Source organism: Polistes canadensis, unplaced genomic scaffold (genome assembly GCF_001313835.1).
Source record: "Polistes canadensis isolate GaletaPanama2010 unplaced genomic scaffold, ASM131383v1 scaffold_44, whole genome shotgun sequence".
Classification (NCBI taxonomy): Eukaryota; Metazoa; Arthropoda; class Insecta; order Hymenoptera; family Vespidae; genus Polistes; species Polistes canadensis.
The window spans coordinates 147,201-160,816 of record NW_014569591.1 but is presented as its reverse complement, the minus strand read 5'-3'; the positions used below and the strand labels follow the sequence as shown (position 1 = coordinate 160,816).

At 29.5% G+C, this 13,616-nt stretch overlaps 5 protein-coding genes across 6 annotated transcripts in view; 3 read left to right on the top strand and 2 right to left on the bottom strand.

Moving 5' to 3' along the window:
- The first annotated feature begins 421 nt into the window (after positions 1–421).
- Positions 422–2,761, top strand: LOC106785040 (U3 small nucleolar RNA-associated protein 15 homolog). The gene is made up of 5 exons (XM_014745175.1): positions 422–838; positions 933–1,515; positions 1,606–1,826; positions 1,922–2,357; positions 2,436–2,761. The coding sequence occupies exons 1-5, from the start codon at positions 749–751 to the stop codon at positions 2,669–2,671; spliced, it is 1,566 nt and encodes a 521-aa protein (XP_014600661.1). The 5' UTR covers positions 422–748; the 3' UTR covers positions 2,672–2,761.
- Positions 2,668–4,196, bottom strand: LOC106785041. The gene is made up of 3 exons (XM_014745176.1): positions 3,372–4,196; positions 3,090–3,291; positions 2,668–3,017 (listed from the first exon to the last, which is right to left on the bottom strand). The coding sequence occupies exons 1-3, from the start codon at positions 4,153–4,155 to the stop codon at positions 2,894–2,896; spliced, it is 1,110 nt and encodes a 369-aa protein (XP_014600662.1). The 5' UTR covers positions 4,156–4,196; the 3' UTR covers positions 2,668–2,893.
- A 172-nt stretch (positions 4,197–4,368) lies between these two features.
- On the bottom strand, positions 4,369–5,262 carry LOC106785042 (tubulin-specific chaperone A). The gene is made up of 2 exons (XM_014745178.1): positions 4,805–5,262; positions 4,369–4,599 (listed from the first exon to the last, which is right to left on the bottom strand). The coding sequence occupies exons 1-2, from the start codon at positions 4,932–4,934 to the stop codon at positions 4,373–4,375; spliced, it is 357 nt and encodes a 118-aa protein (XP_014600664.1). The 5' UTR covers positions 4,935–5,262; the 3' UTR covers positions 4,369–4,372.
- A 166-nt stretch (positions 5,263–5,428) lies between these two features.
- LOC106785037 (protein prenyltransferase alpha subunit repeat-containing protein 1-B) lies at positions 5,429–8,174 on the top strand. The gene is made up of 2 exons (XM_014745164.1): positions 5,429–5,643; positions 6,683–8,174. Exons 1-2 carry the CDS (start codon positions 5,567–5,569, stop codon positions 8,037–8,039), a joined length of 1,434 nt encoding a protein of 477 aa, XP_014600650.1. The 5' UTR covers positions 5,429–5,566; the 3' UTR covers positions 8,040–8,174.
- A 3,135-nt stretch (positions 8,175–11,309) lies between these two features.
- LOC106785035 (GRAM domain-containing protein 3-like) overlaps positions 11,310–13,616 on the top strand; it is a 35,864-nt gene continuing 33,557 nt past the window's right edge. The window contains exon 1 of one of the 2 annotated variants that reach the window (XM_014745159.1): positions 11,310–11,591. In XM_014745159.1, the coding sequence (XP_014600645.1) occupies positions 11,477–11,591 (115 nt within the window). In that variant the 5' untranslated portion in view covers positions 11,310–11,476. The remainder of the gene's footprint in view (positions 11,592–13,616) is intronic. The other variant, XM_014745158.1, reaches the window with a different exon arrangement.

Sequence of the window (13,616 nt, the reverse complement as noted above, 5' to 3'; positions counted from 1 at the left end):
ATTTAGACACTAAAAATTAAATATAATTATTTTAAATTTTCTTACAATATAACTATACCATATATACTATCAAAGATATTGTATTCTTTGATAGTATTGTACCGTCATCGCGTAAAGTACATACTATCGTCCATGGTGGTCCCAGTGGTAACAAAAATGATGCTGGGTAGATAAAAAAGGGGACTTGTGAGTTTCTATATACTTCACCACAAAAAAATTGGCATAGAACCGCAACAGCAGAAAAAAATGATAAAATGAAAATATTTACCTATTGTTTATACATTATGAATGATTTACTTATTTCTTTTCACTACCTTATAGGTTGTTACTTTGGAAATCAACTTTATATATATCCCCTGCTGGTATACCAACTTTACTTTCAATTTTTTCCAAATGTTCTTGCGCCTTGAATTTGTGGTGGCGCATGTGTGTAACATATCTCTCACTCATGACGTCGCCATTTTATAATTATTCAAAGTGTAACACCTATTTTAAACTAATTGACGATAAATAAAAAATATGTAATAAAATAAAGTTGAGCAAATAGTGTGCAATGAAGAGCACTTATTCATTTTTTTCTGTTGGCATGAAACCTTCCCTGCCGGCGCTCCTACGGTATTCTTTGATACCTTGTTCAAGATTTCCGTTCTAGCATTGGTAAACATGTGCTTTCGAAATACGCTAAGAAAAGTTTTTTTTTTATAATAATTAGTAAATATATCTATTCTTGAATAATAATTCGTACGCAATGGCGTCTTTTAAAAAAACAAATACCAAGATATTTATGAGAGCAGGACCTGAAATAACACCGGATAATATTTATTGGAAAAAATATACGGTAAGAGTTTGTATATATATATATAACCTATAAATCTATTGTATCTCTTAATTTAATATTTTCTATATTAACAATATATGAATATATTTAACAGGCACCTGTGCTTGTAAAAGAATTTGGTCCCATTGATTATATTGACTTTTCACCCGTGGAACCACACTATTTTGCTGTTACTTGTTCCGTAAGAGTACAAATCTACAATCCAATAACAAAATTGGTTACGAAGAATTTCAGTAGATTCAAAGAAGCTGCCTATGGTGGTTCTTTTCGTAGAGATGGCAACTTATTATGTGCTGGAGGAGAAGAAGCTGTTGTACGATTATTCGATGTTAGCACGAAAAGTCTTTTACGTCTTTTCTCAGGTCATAAAGCTGCCGTACATAGAACATTTTTTACAGCAGATAATCTTCGCATTGCCTCATTTTCTGATGATAAAACTGTAGTATTATGGGATATAGGGAGTGAAAAACAATTAATTACTTTTAATGAGCATAACGATTATATTAGAGCCGGAGCTGTAAGTCCTATATCATCGGATTTATTATTATCGGGAGGCTATGATAAATTAATAAATATGTACGATACTAGGACAAATAAAAAAATATTTACTGTGAATCACGAAGCACCTGTTGAAAGTGTTCTTTTCTTACCTTCTGGAGGAATCTTTTTATCAGCAGGTATGTAATCATATCAAATATTGTATTTAAAGATAAATTGATGTCTCTCCCGATATATACTTAAATTCATTTTATTTAATAAAAAAATAGGTGGAACAGATGTTAAAGTATGGGATGCTCTTGGAGGTGGAAAATTATTAGCAAAAATTTCTCAACATCATAAAACAGTAACTTGTTTAAAAATAACTTCTAATGGCCATAGAATATTGTCTGGTTCATTGGATAGACATGTTAAAATCTATGATTCTGGAACATATAAAACTGTTCATACATTGGATTATCCTAATTCAGTTCTCAGCATGGGAATTAGTGTAAAGAAATATTCATTATTAAAATTACAACTAAATGATTTCATCATATTCGATTCGATACGAATTTATTATGATATCATTCGTTTTAATTATAGGCAAATGAAGAAACAATAGTGGCTGGKATGGTAGATAGTTTAATTTCAGTACAAAGAAGAGAAGAAGATGTAAAAGATATCAAAGTTCAACGTAAGAAAATGTCATATAAAAATGAAGGTGGAAATACTTATATATCAAGCGTGGATACTGTGGTACAGGAAGAAATTAGAGAAAAAATAAGCAAACACGATGTTTGGCTAAGAAAGTTTCAGTATTCCAAAGCCTTGGATTCCGTTTTGGTGCCATATATTGTTAATAAAAATCCACATGTGACGGTTGCATTATTACAAGAACTTAATAAAAGACAAGGTCTCAGGCAAGCTCTTGCTGGAAGAGATGGAAAATCTCTTTCTAATATTATTAAATTTTTAATTAGACACATAGGTAATGTTCGATTTGGACGAGTATTATCGCATGTGGCCAACATTTTAATGGGTTTGTTAATATATATTATAATTTTATTTGATATATAAATATGCCATGAAGTATGCTTTATATTATTTAATATTACAGATATCTATGAAGATAATTTAGATGAACTGGCAGCAGAACCACGAAACATGTTCAATCTTTTAGCAAACAAATTAGAGGAAGAAGAGGATTTAATCACATCATTGGCCCAATTACAAGGTACACTTCAAATTATATTATCTGGTGCGGAGGCGCAACATATTATGATGGCTAGAGATAATCAAACCTTAGAACCTTCGAGTGCCGCACAAAAAAATCTAATATTTAGCATAGCTTGAACATCAGAATACTATCAATTTATTACTGTAACATATTATGTACATTTTCCGTATAAATTTTAATAAAAACTGATTGCATATTATGTACCAGGAAACATTATCGGACAATAGGCTTCTATTACAACATATCACCATGGCACTTTATTTAGATTAAACAAAATCCCAAACTTATCTTATTTCCATTACAAAAATGCTCTTATCGATCCTAACTAATAAATAATTTCAAGATGTATCATTTTTAAGATATTTCTGCCATGCAGCAGATGATGGTTTTTTAGGTATTATCCAACCAATTGGAATTTGCGACGAATCAGCATCGAAATTGATATATTTATCCCAAGCAGTTCTGTAACATACAAACGTGGCTAATTAAAAAACATTTTTTTTATGATAGATAATTTCTAGTTACATCACCTACCGAACTATTACAAGATTGACAATATCCGTTTGAATCTGATCTAAAAGTTTTTTCCCAAACAATACATTTTGCCATTCATCGAAAACATTTCGTTTTTGTTTCTCTATTAATTTTTCATTATCCGTTTTTAACATTAGTTTTAAGCCTTGTTCTTCAATACAGTATTCTCTATCTAATGTAGACCACGTTTCTGATAATTTATCTGTAATTCAAAAATTGTTAGTTTATATATTATTTGAGCATTGCATCATATATGTGTGTATGTTATACAAAAAATATTACCAATAATGTTATTAAAGACTGTATTTGCTGCCGTAGATATCGTTTCTCCTCTTGCTTTGGCAATGTTAGTTTTGACATTTCGTAAATTTTTTAATTCTTGCAAAATTAGCAAATACTTTTTCGCGTCGTTTCGTTTATTTCTTACATCTGATAATATCATATCTGCATCTTTACGTAGATTTTCATCTTGCTTCTCTTTTTCTATTACTGCTTGTTCACGCCTCAGCCATGAATCTGCTTCTGCGTGTAATCTAGCTCTTCTTTCTATTTTAACCGACTTTTCTACCTTCCAACTTTGTCTTTTAATTTGTTCTCTTAATCTTTTCTTTTTACGTTTCGCTATATCTTTTTTTAATTGATCAAAAAAAGTGTTTTCTTTAAATTTGTCCATGATTTGAAGTATTTGATTTTTTAACATAGCACACGTCTTAATTTTCTCCTGCCATTCTTGTTCTGGTATGCTTGAATCGCATTGAAGCTCTTCGTGAATAGTCTCTATTTTCTTATTTAATTTAAACATCATTATTAAAGAAGTTTTAGCTTCTCCGATCTTAGATGGTCTCTTAAAATTTTTCACCTCTACTATATCCGAATTTTCTTCCGCTTCTTTGAGAAAGTGTTCAATTTGTTCTTGATCTTCTTGTCTTTTTTTAATAGAAATATTTAACATTCCATCGGTAGAATTAACATTATAATAGTTCCAGTTAGGTGGATAGAAATTTTGTTGATAATTTCCACTGTGGTTGATGTACATGAATTCGTTATAATTTGCTGGATAATACATGTTGAAATGAGAAGTACCTATTAAGTTTGCCAAATCTACTTGTGACTGAAATTCTTGATTGTTAAATGCAATTCTTTATGTTGAATAAATATAAAATCCAAAAAGATATCTTAATTCTATCTTAGCCTTAATAATTAACACAAATGCAGCTTGCTTTTTAAAGTAAATACATAAAAATATGAATTGCGTAGAAAAGAGTTATAGGACTTGTTGTCTTCTAACACATTTGTAGAATCTCTCCTTCTTTAGGAAGTTGAGCTTCGGCTTCTTGTAATACTTTCTCTGCCTCTATGTAATCTTCGACTTCTTTTAAATCTTGTTCGGTATCCAAAATACTCTTTAATTCTTCGAATGCCTTTACAAGACGACGTTGGCAATCTGGTACCATCATTAGGGATTCTTGCAGAACTTCTTCTTGCTTCTTAATGTCATATCCATCCTTATCTATAAATGCACATAAGATACTATTTGAAAGAATAATCTATTTATTTTGTTTATGGGGATGTAATTACTTAACGAAGCAACATTATTTGTGTCGATATTATTTAACATTGTTGAAATTAAGTTAAAAGCGTCGCTAATCTAAACTAAAATAATATTTCAAGTTCGTACTTCGTTTATGTTTTTTAGAATACTTTTTTATTCTCACCCTGTTCTTTTAATTGCTGTATTCTTTGGCGTTGTTGCGCCGCTTCTTTTTCGTAAGTGACTTTTTCTTTTGCAAGACGTTTTACTACTCCGGTCTTAATTTTCAAAGTTCGTATACGCGGATCAGACATTTCGTATATTAATTTAATTAATAATACCTATCAATATAAATATCTTGTATTTTTATACGACGACCTGTACAATTATTACCTTTTAAGGTAAGATGATTGGCTTGAAACGAAACGGTACGACAGATTCTTAAATTTACAGGTTAGATTGCAATTTAGAATTGCAGAGTGCGTTCAAATATACCCTTGAAGTTAAATATAAGATTATCTTGTAGAAGCTTGGTAAACGCCTTTTCTTTTTTTATACTCTATGATATAACCCTAATTAAGTTTCAAGATTACTATTAATTAATGTTGTCTTCTAATTTAAGTAAAACAATTTCCATTTTCTATTATACATACATACGACGATTATATATGTACACATTTAATATATACATTCGATCAAATGATATTTTTATTGTCATTTCAAATTCATCCTAAACTGTATTTAATTCGGTTTATATTCTTCTAGGTGGCAGCACCATAGCGAAGCACGATAAGGACGAGGATGTTGAGCATCTATATTGTTTGTATAGTACGAGAGAGAAATACGAAGGATAAAATCGCGTATGTTGGCTTCACGCGTTTGTATAACAAGAAGGAAGTAGTCGAGAGATGTAACGAAAAGAAGTGTCAGTGTCATTATTGATACAATGCAAGAAGATATATTTCCAGCTGCAGAGAAAATCCTTTCTGATCTCGAGAACGTACTAAAGAAGAATTCTTCTTTGTGAGTAGATTTTTTTCTCATACATTTTTTTTTCTTTTAACTAATGAATCGAGGGTGGAGTCTTTAGAAAATAATCGAGATTAAGAGTGTTTAATTTTGATCTTTCATAAATAAAGAGAAAGTAAAAACGGAATAGAAGAAAGAACTGAAGGTGTTGACAAAGTGTTCGAAAAATATTTTCGTATTTTATCATTTTTATTTTATTTCTTTTTCATTTTTCACTCTTCCCTTCTCTCCTCTCTCTCTCTTTTTTCTCTCTCTCTTACTGTGCTTAATATCTACGTTTATTTTTTGCTTCTGTTCTCTTTTACATATATAAATGAAATTCCCATCGATTTTGATTTTTATGAAACGAAGGAAAAGTTCTACCTTCTTCATATGCCTTAAGAAATGTGTATATACACGTCCTATATGTATGCGTATATAGCACACCCTTCTTTTCCCACATCAGCATACAAAATATGACGACAATAATAACACTCCCCAGTAATAATATTTTTAATAGCATTTATTTCGTGCAATAATACAAAATTCTATCATTCAATTTTTTTCGTTATATCTTTTCTTTCAAAATTTAATCCTATTGAAAATACTTTGAAATAGATGAAGAATAAAAAGTATTTAATAAAAAGTAAAAGAGCTAAAAAAATAAAAAAAAAAAGCATATTCTAGATATTTATATATAAATATATAGATTAGGTTTTGAAAAAGACAAAAAAATAACGTGTTCATAAATAGCATATATAAATAGGAAGAAAATACTGAAAACTTTTTTTTTCTTCTATTTTCTTTTTTTTCTTTCTATTTCGTAATATTTTTTTTATTAATTTGTTTATCCAATTTTACTTTTTCTTTCATAATCTCTTGTCAACGTTAATTCCTTCTAATTAGTTAATTATTACATCTCTGATATTTGAGAGATTTATATTAATATATTACTTTGAAAAGTAATTTAAATTTCAAATTTCTAAAAGATGCGCATAATTTCAAGTATCGTTCCGTTTAATGTATTTTCTAACATATTCTTTAATGTTTTCAGAAAGAGTTTTGAAATTATACCCTGCGAGGATAATCAGAACAAATCGCCGGTGTTTCATCAAGAAGACAATTTGGGCTTAGCATCATGGTGCGTCCAACCACTTTATTGTTACACGCATCGTCGTTTGTTTGAACATCGGGGAAACAAACATAGACGAGAGGATCCAAGCAATGTAGCTAGATGGCTGTCAGGTGCATTGCTCTTAAATCCAGAGGTATCGACATTTTGGAATATGAGAAGAGAATTGGTTAAAAGTAACAAATTAGACGTTATCGAGGAATTAGCGTTCACCCGACTGGTGCTTTATAAAAAGGCTAAATGTTTCGATGCTTTGGCTTATCGTCGTTGGTTATTACCATATATATTAAATCCCGAAGGAAAGAATTACGATCTCGCAATAGTAGAACCTACGTTGTCAACAGAAATGATTGTTAGTACTATATGTGCGAATAGATATCCGACTAATTATCACGCCTGGAGCCATCGTAAATGCATTATGATTCTTAAAGAATCTCACGGATATACAGATCCTAGTTATGAAAAAGAATGGAAGGATTCGTTAGCTTGGTGCCAATTAAATATATCCGATTATAGTGGCCATTGTTATCGACAATATCTCTTAGAGAAATACCTACTCGCAACTGATGTTAACACCAAGGATAATCTCTTTAAATGTATTAAGAATAGCGATTATCAAATACGTTGTCATATGGTAATGGATTACGTTGCGAACGTTTTTCATCTTACTTATGATAATAATTCTCAAGGTAATCAAGAAAGTAATAATGATGAAAAAGGAAATGATTCCACGACGACTCAACACTGTATTACGTCTCATACTCTTGATTTACTTCATGGTAAAGCACGACCCGGCATTTCTACTACAACCACTACTACTTCTACTATCACCAACAATAGCAGCAGTAGCAGCAACTTGCAACTTGAGCCGTGGCAAATATGTTTTCTAGCTTTATCCTATTGGGTAGAAGAATGTAAAGCCAATGAAGAGTGTATTAAAATGTACAACGATCACGAGGCTCTTTGGTATCAACGTAGATACCTCGCTCATCTTCTTCTACGTCTCATCGAATCCTACAAAACGTATTCCTATTATAAATCTGACATTATTCTTGATTATCGTCGTCGTCCTACCGAGCAACATGAAATAGATGAGATCGTTTATAAACAAAGTGATGACAAAGACCAAGACAAAAATAAAGAGAAGGCTCCTCTTATTCAAGCCTTTTTAAATCGTACACGTGTAATCACCGATTTAGCTACGAAACGTGGCTCTCACGAACAAATTGTTGTTGAAAAATTTATCCAATATCTCGATAATATTTATTTACAATTTTAAATTATTTTATAAATCCTCTCTTATTTTCGCTTCATTGTATATTCATAATTTACATGCGATTCTTATATTTTCAAAAGAAAATATTGTTATATATTGTTACATTTATTAAGAAGCATTTCTTCTTTTCTCTTTTAAATTATTTTTGTGATTTATTTTTTTTAAGATTCTTTCTTTTTCTCTCTCTCTTATACATTATTATAAAAAAATAATGTAATATTTTACAAAAAGAATTCGATGCTATCAATCAAATGATTACAAATAGGAGAATAATATGTATATTAATTCGAGCGCGTCAAATTATATTCTATACGAAAAAATATACAATAATATTCTTCCTTGTTATATTTTTTTATTATTATTTGTTTGCTGAGTATCTTGTGCTCTCGCGCGCACGCGCGCGCACACACACACACACACACATAGTGTGAATAATTATATAAATAATAATTATTATTATTATTATCATCACTATTGTATATCGTTTCTTTCGATCAAGGTGCTAGGATGTTCTTTACTGGGTTTGTAAGTTTCTTATTATTAGGTATATTTATAGTAATTTGTTTTCCTTCGAACTATCTATAATAAGGGCACATTTGAAAAGTTGAATCAATTCAATTTGATTCTATGATATAATACCAAAATACACCTATATGGATAACATTTATTGTTTATTCATAAAAAAATAATCTCATCGCAAGCATACTAAATATCATTAATGTCAAATGATTAATTAGTCGAATACGCGTGCAATCTTTCTGATATCAAATGAATGATAATAGTTATATTTGCGGTAAAAAAGAGAAAAAATAAATAAATATATTAAATAAGGCAGATTAAATGTACGGCATTGTTTGCGATGTACGATTACAGGGAAAGTTTAATAATAATAATAATAATAATGTATGTGTATAGTAATACCCTGATATGGAAAGTGATAAAAGAGAAGATTAGTTTTCTAAAAAGATTGTTTACGTACAACTTTATTCCTAATACCTAGACTATTGTGCGATCAGGAAAAGCAGTATCTCTTGAAAAAATTAGACTTTTTAGAAACTTATATTGTAATCTCCAAGAACAAATCTAATCTTTTAATTTAGTTATACACTTTTTATTAAAATAATAGTATACTTGATAAGATTTTTCTTACTAATTTTCTATATATCTCATGATAGGGCTTTTCAAGATGAATTTAACGATATGAATAAGCTTAATAGAGTCAAAAAATTATAGATACTGTCTTTTTTTAATTGCACGACAATAGATTAGGTCTAAATATTCGTATACGTGTAGTGTCTTTAAGTATCTCTCTTCCTCTTTTTCTTTCTATGTATAGTAAATATATGTTTTCTAATCGTGTGACGTGGCTGAGGTAAGGTCCTGTCTCTTTGGCACATGAGGAAAAACGAAAATAAACTACTGGCAACGACTTTTGACGCTAAGCATGTCGTCAGTCTAACGCGAACTATCGTTTAAGAAAGTCGTTCTATAAACTATCTTATTCTTGTGGCTTTTTTTTTTTTAAACTAATATACACATAAATAGATGTATGATTCAACTAGTTTAAATCTCGTTTCTTTACGTAAAATTACAATTATATTAGTAATTTTCTTATAATTACTGTGAGAAGTGAATTGTTTAATAACGTATTTATTAGAATTACAAAGAATATTTTTTTTTCTGTTTCTTTTTTTTTTATTCGTTGCATCATTAAAAATTTGAAAATGTCGAACGACCATCAAAGAATAGTAATGTGGATGAAATATAATAATTATTGGTTGATAATAAAAAGGAAGTTGATATTAAATGAGTCTAGTAAAACGTGAAATTAGAACAATCGAGTAATCGTAAAGTGGACAGCTTTGTACGCGTGTTTCTATGAAAACCAAGCTAGAATTTTCTATGACGTATGTATATAATTTGCTTCTTTTTTTTACGTTTTATTATCTTCAATTAAATAATTGAACGAATGAAACGAGTAGTTTCGTATTTCGATCTTACAATTAATTTTAATTATGTTGTAAACTCTTGTTTTCCTCTTTCTCTTTCTATTTTATTTATTACTGTTACGGTATGATATATATTTACGTTAAGTACATTATGTATTAATTGATTGCTTAATTAATATTTACAGGTGAATTGTGAGTTGTTATTAAGTTAACAGGAAATCTTCAAGTAATTTTTAAACAGTTTCTAATCAGCTTAATATCATAAATACTTGAATGAAATTAATATGTGATCCACGTTGATCTTTGAATTGGTTAGATCGAATTAATTTTGTTTCACAGAATTATTTAACATTCAAAAAATGATCTCATAGAACTGTTTTAATCATTGATATTATTTATATATGACATATAATATTATTGTAAAGATTGAAATACGAAGTATCACCCGGTATAAAAAAACAGCGCTATTCAAATGAGAAACGCTGAACACGTGTTGCCTTTTCAAAACAACATAAGTAATTACAAAAATAAAAGAAAAACACGATTGAACAAATTTATAAATGAAATTCCAAAGAGTTAATTTAATATATCGTAGAAAATTAAACTACTACAAAAGAAAATTATTCAAAAATTCCATGATTAATACAGATTTGAATTTGATTCACGTAGTATAGAAGAAGTCAAGAAACGGCAGTCAAGATTTCGCGCCAATAGCCTTGGACACGTCGTTATAGTAAGCACGTCGAACTTAGATTATGACTTATTTCAAGTAAATTAATTTTGTTTAACGAGAAATGTTACGTGTATATAATTATATTGTTTAAATAATTAACGAAATTGTGTCGATGAAGTAACGCGTCAACGTTTGAATGAAAATCTTAGATCAAATCGATCGAATTGAAAACGAGGAAGTGTATGTGTGAAAGAGAGAGAGAGAGAGAGCGAGAAAGAAGGAATGTTACGTACAGATATGTTTGTATATACGATAATCGATGTTACTGTACAATGCAATGATCGGTCGGAAGCGGTCGAGAAATACAAGGACGTTGCTCGGAAGAGAAGGTTAGAAAAAGAGAAAAAGAGAAAAAGAGAGAGAAAGAAAAGCAGTTCGCGTTACTTCGTAACACGGCATTGACGACGGATTACGACGAGAATTCGTTGTTTCTCGATAGGCCAGGAACACGTGACCATTTGCTCTTCAATTTCATTGGTGAATCTGTTCGATCGTGTATACTTTAGAGAGAGAGAAAGAGAAAGAAGAATGTATAAGAAGAAGAAGAGACGTGTTTAATATATTTTCGACGGTCGATAGAGAAAGAGAGAAAAAGGTATCCTCAGAAATTTGTTACCTGTGTGCTGCAGTTGGCGGGTCGTAAGCCGATCTCTCTCATCGTATCTCTTTATTCTTCTATTTTCCTTTTTCATAGTGAATTAAACTTTATATACACATTTTTTTTCTTATTTAATTGTAAAACAAAAGAACGAGAGAGAATGGCGTTAGCCGAAGGTGAAAGGACTACCGGTGAGATAAACAATACTAATGTTACCAGTAATCTTCGACGTGGTAGCAGTTTACGATTACTTGCTGCATCTGCCAGTACTGTAGGTAAGATATCTATTTAAATTATACATAAAATGCATTTCTATAATTCGCTGTCATTTGTATATACTTTAACATTTCAAACATTTCGTTCGAAGTCTTTCTCTACAAATTTGATCGAAAAGTGGCGGGAAACTGGCATATGCGTTATTTTCAAATCGTCTCCTTTTCGATTTTTTATTTCTCCTTTCTTCGCGATATCTTTCATTATTTCATATAATCCATAACATCATACACATTTATATACATGATACATTTCTAAATATAGTTTCTTGTATTTCATTAATGAACTTACTTGTTGTTTTAAGTCACATATATATTTCGTAGCATTTTTATTTATATCATATTGTGTAATACTTTTGATGACGACTTTTTCTTCTATGCTTTCTTATCCAAAAGTCTGTAATCGTGTGTACAAATGTTTTTATATAATTACGTAGCTGTTTGCTTTTTTTCATCTTTGCTTTTTCCATTAAATTAATCAATTTTTTACGACGATCGTTATGGAAAAATAAAAAAACGTTGAAATTCGTAACTTTTCTCAATAAACGATTATATCTGCGCGATTATCCTTTAGCATATTTTATTTTTTATTTCGCTTGGAAAAGAAAGGAGGGGATACTACACATAAATTTGAATTTTTGTTTTTCTTGTTTTTTTTGTCTTTATTCTTGTAGTAGTGAAATTGGAGAAGATTTGAAATCAACCGACATTCTACTTAACGGAATCCGAAGTAGCTTTTGAATTTTGCATGAATCACGAGTTTGATAGTTTCCTAGAAGAGGTTTGACCTCGTTCTACCGTGTTAACGGAAATCCCAAATACGAAAGAATAAGGATCAAATTCTTCGTAATTATATGAAACTTTTGCGTCATGTAGTTTTTCGTGTAATTACAGATGATAGTTAAATGTCAGGCCTTGAAGATTATTAATCAACCTTTTTTAAGATGAATGTATGAATTTATTTTTTATTTTTTATATCAAATCTTTTTTACAATTCCACTTAGTGACTTAGTTACAACCCCAAAACCTAAACGCAACCTTGATGCTAAATTTTGCCCTAACCCTAATACTTGCAGCTATGACACTACTTTCCCCCACTACTTCAAAGATATATATATATATAAGGGATGACGTATCGATCAAAAATAAATCGAATAGTTTCTCTGATCAAGAATGAAATGTTCACTTATCTTGGCATTCACAAAATTTTGATGACACATGAAAACACTCGACATGAGATTTGAATTGCATCCAATTTATTTACGTATAGTAGATACACTTAAGTAAATGTATACGTACAGACGAATCGCAGACATTGCTATTTATTTCAAAGGAGTAATTTATGATATAAACTTATGAGATAAATTTCCTATCCTATATAAACGTAAAATCGAATACAATTTTCTTGGAAAATGATGATTTTATAATGATCGACGAAGATTTATATAATTATAAAATGAAAATGATAAAATTTCGAAGAAATGATCTATCTATCGTATTAATGATGATTAATAGATAAAACATAATTGTCTATTGTTATTGTCGAAGAACTTTAACTCTTTCTAATCGAATTTTTATTTCTAATTTATATATAACAGATATATATAGATAGATAGATAATATAACTAGCTAACATTACATATAGTGTATCTGTTAATATACAAATGCATTAGTCTTCGGTATAATCAGGAAACATTTGCTTGTAACGCTTATCTAACATATTTTCCATCAGCTAACTCGCATATATTCTTATTTGATCTTAACGCTTAAATTATTTCTTTAAACGTAGTCAAAATAATAGATTCTTTTAGTATGAAAACGAATTTCTAATTTTATTGTAAAAATATTATTATATAATATTACAATATATTATCATATTCATACTAGTTTGATTAGATTTTTAATATAGGCTAGATCAAAAGTTCTTAAGCTTGTAATTTTATTATTTGAAAAGAATCTCGAAAAAGAATGTATATAATTAATTGTTTAAATCACTGAGGAACGCTTTTGGGCTACTCAATAATTATT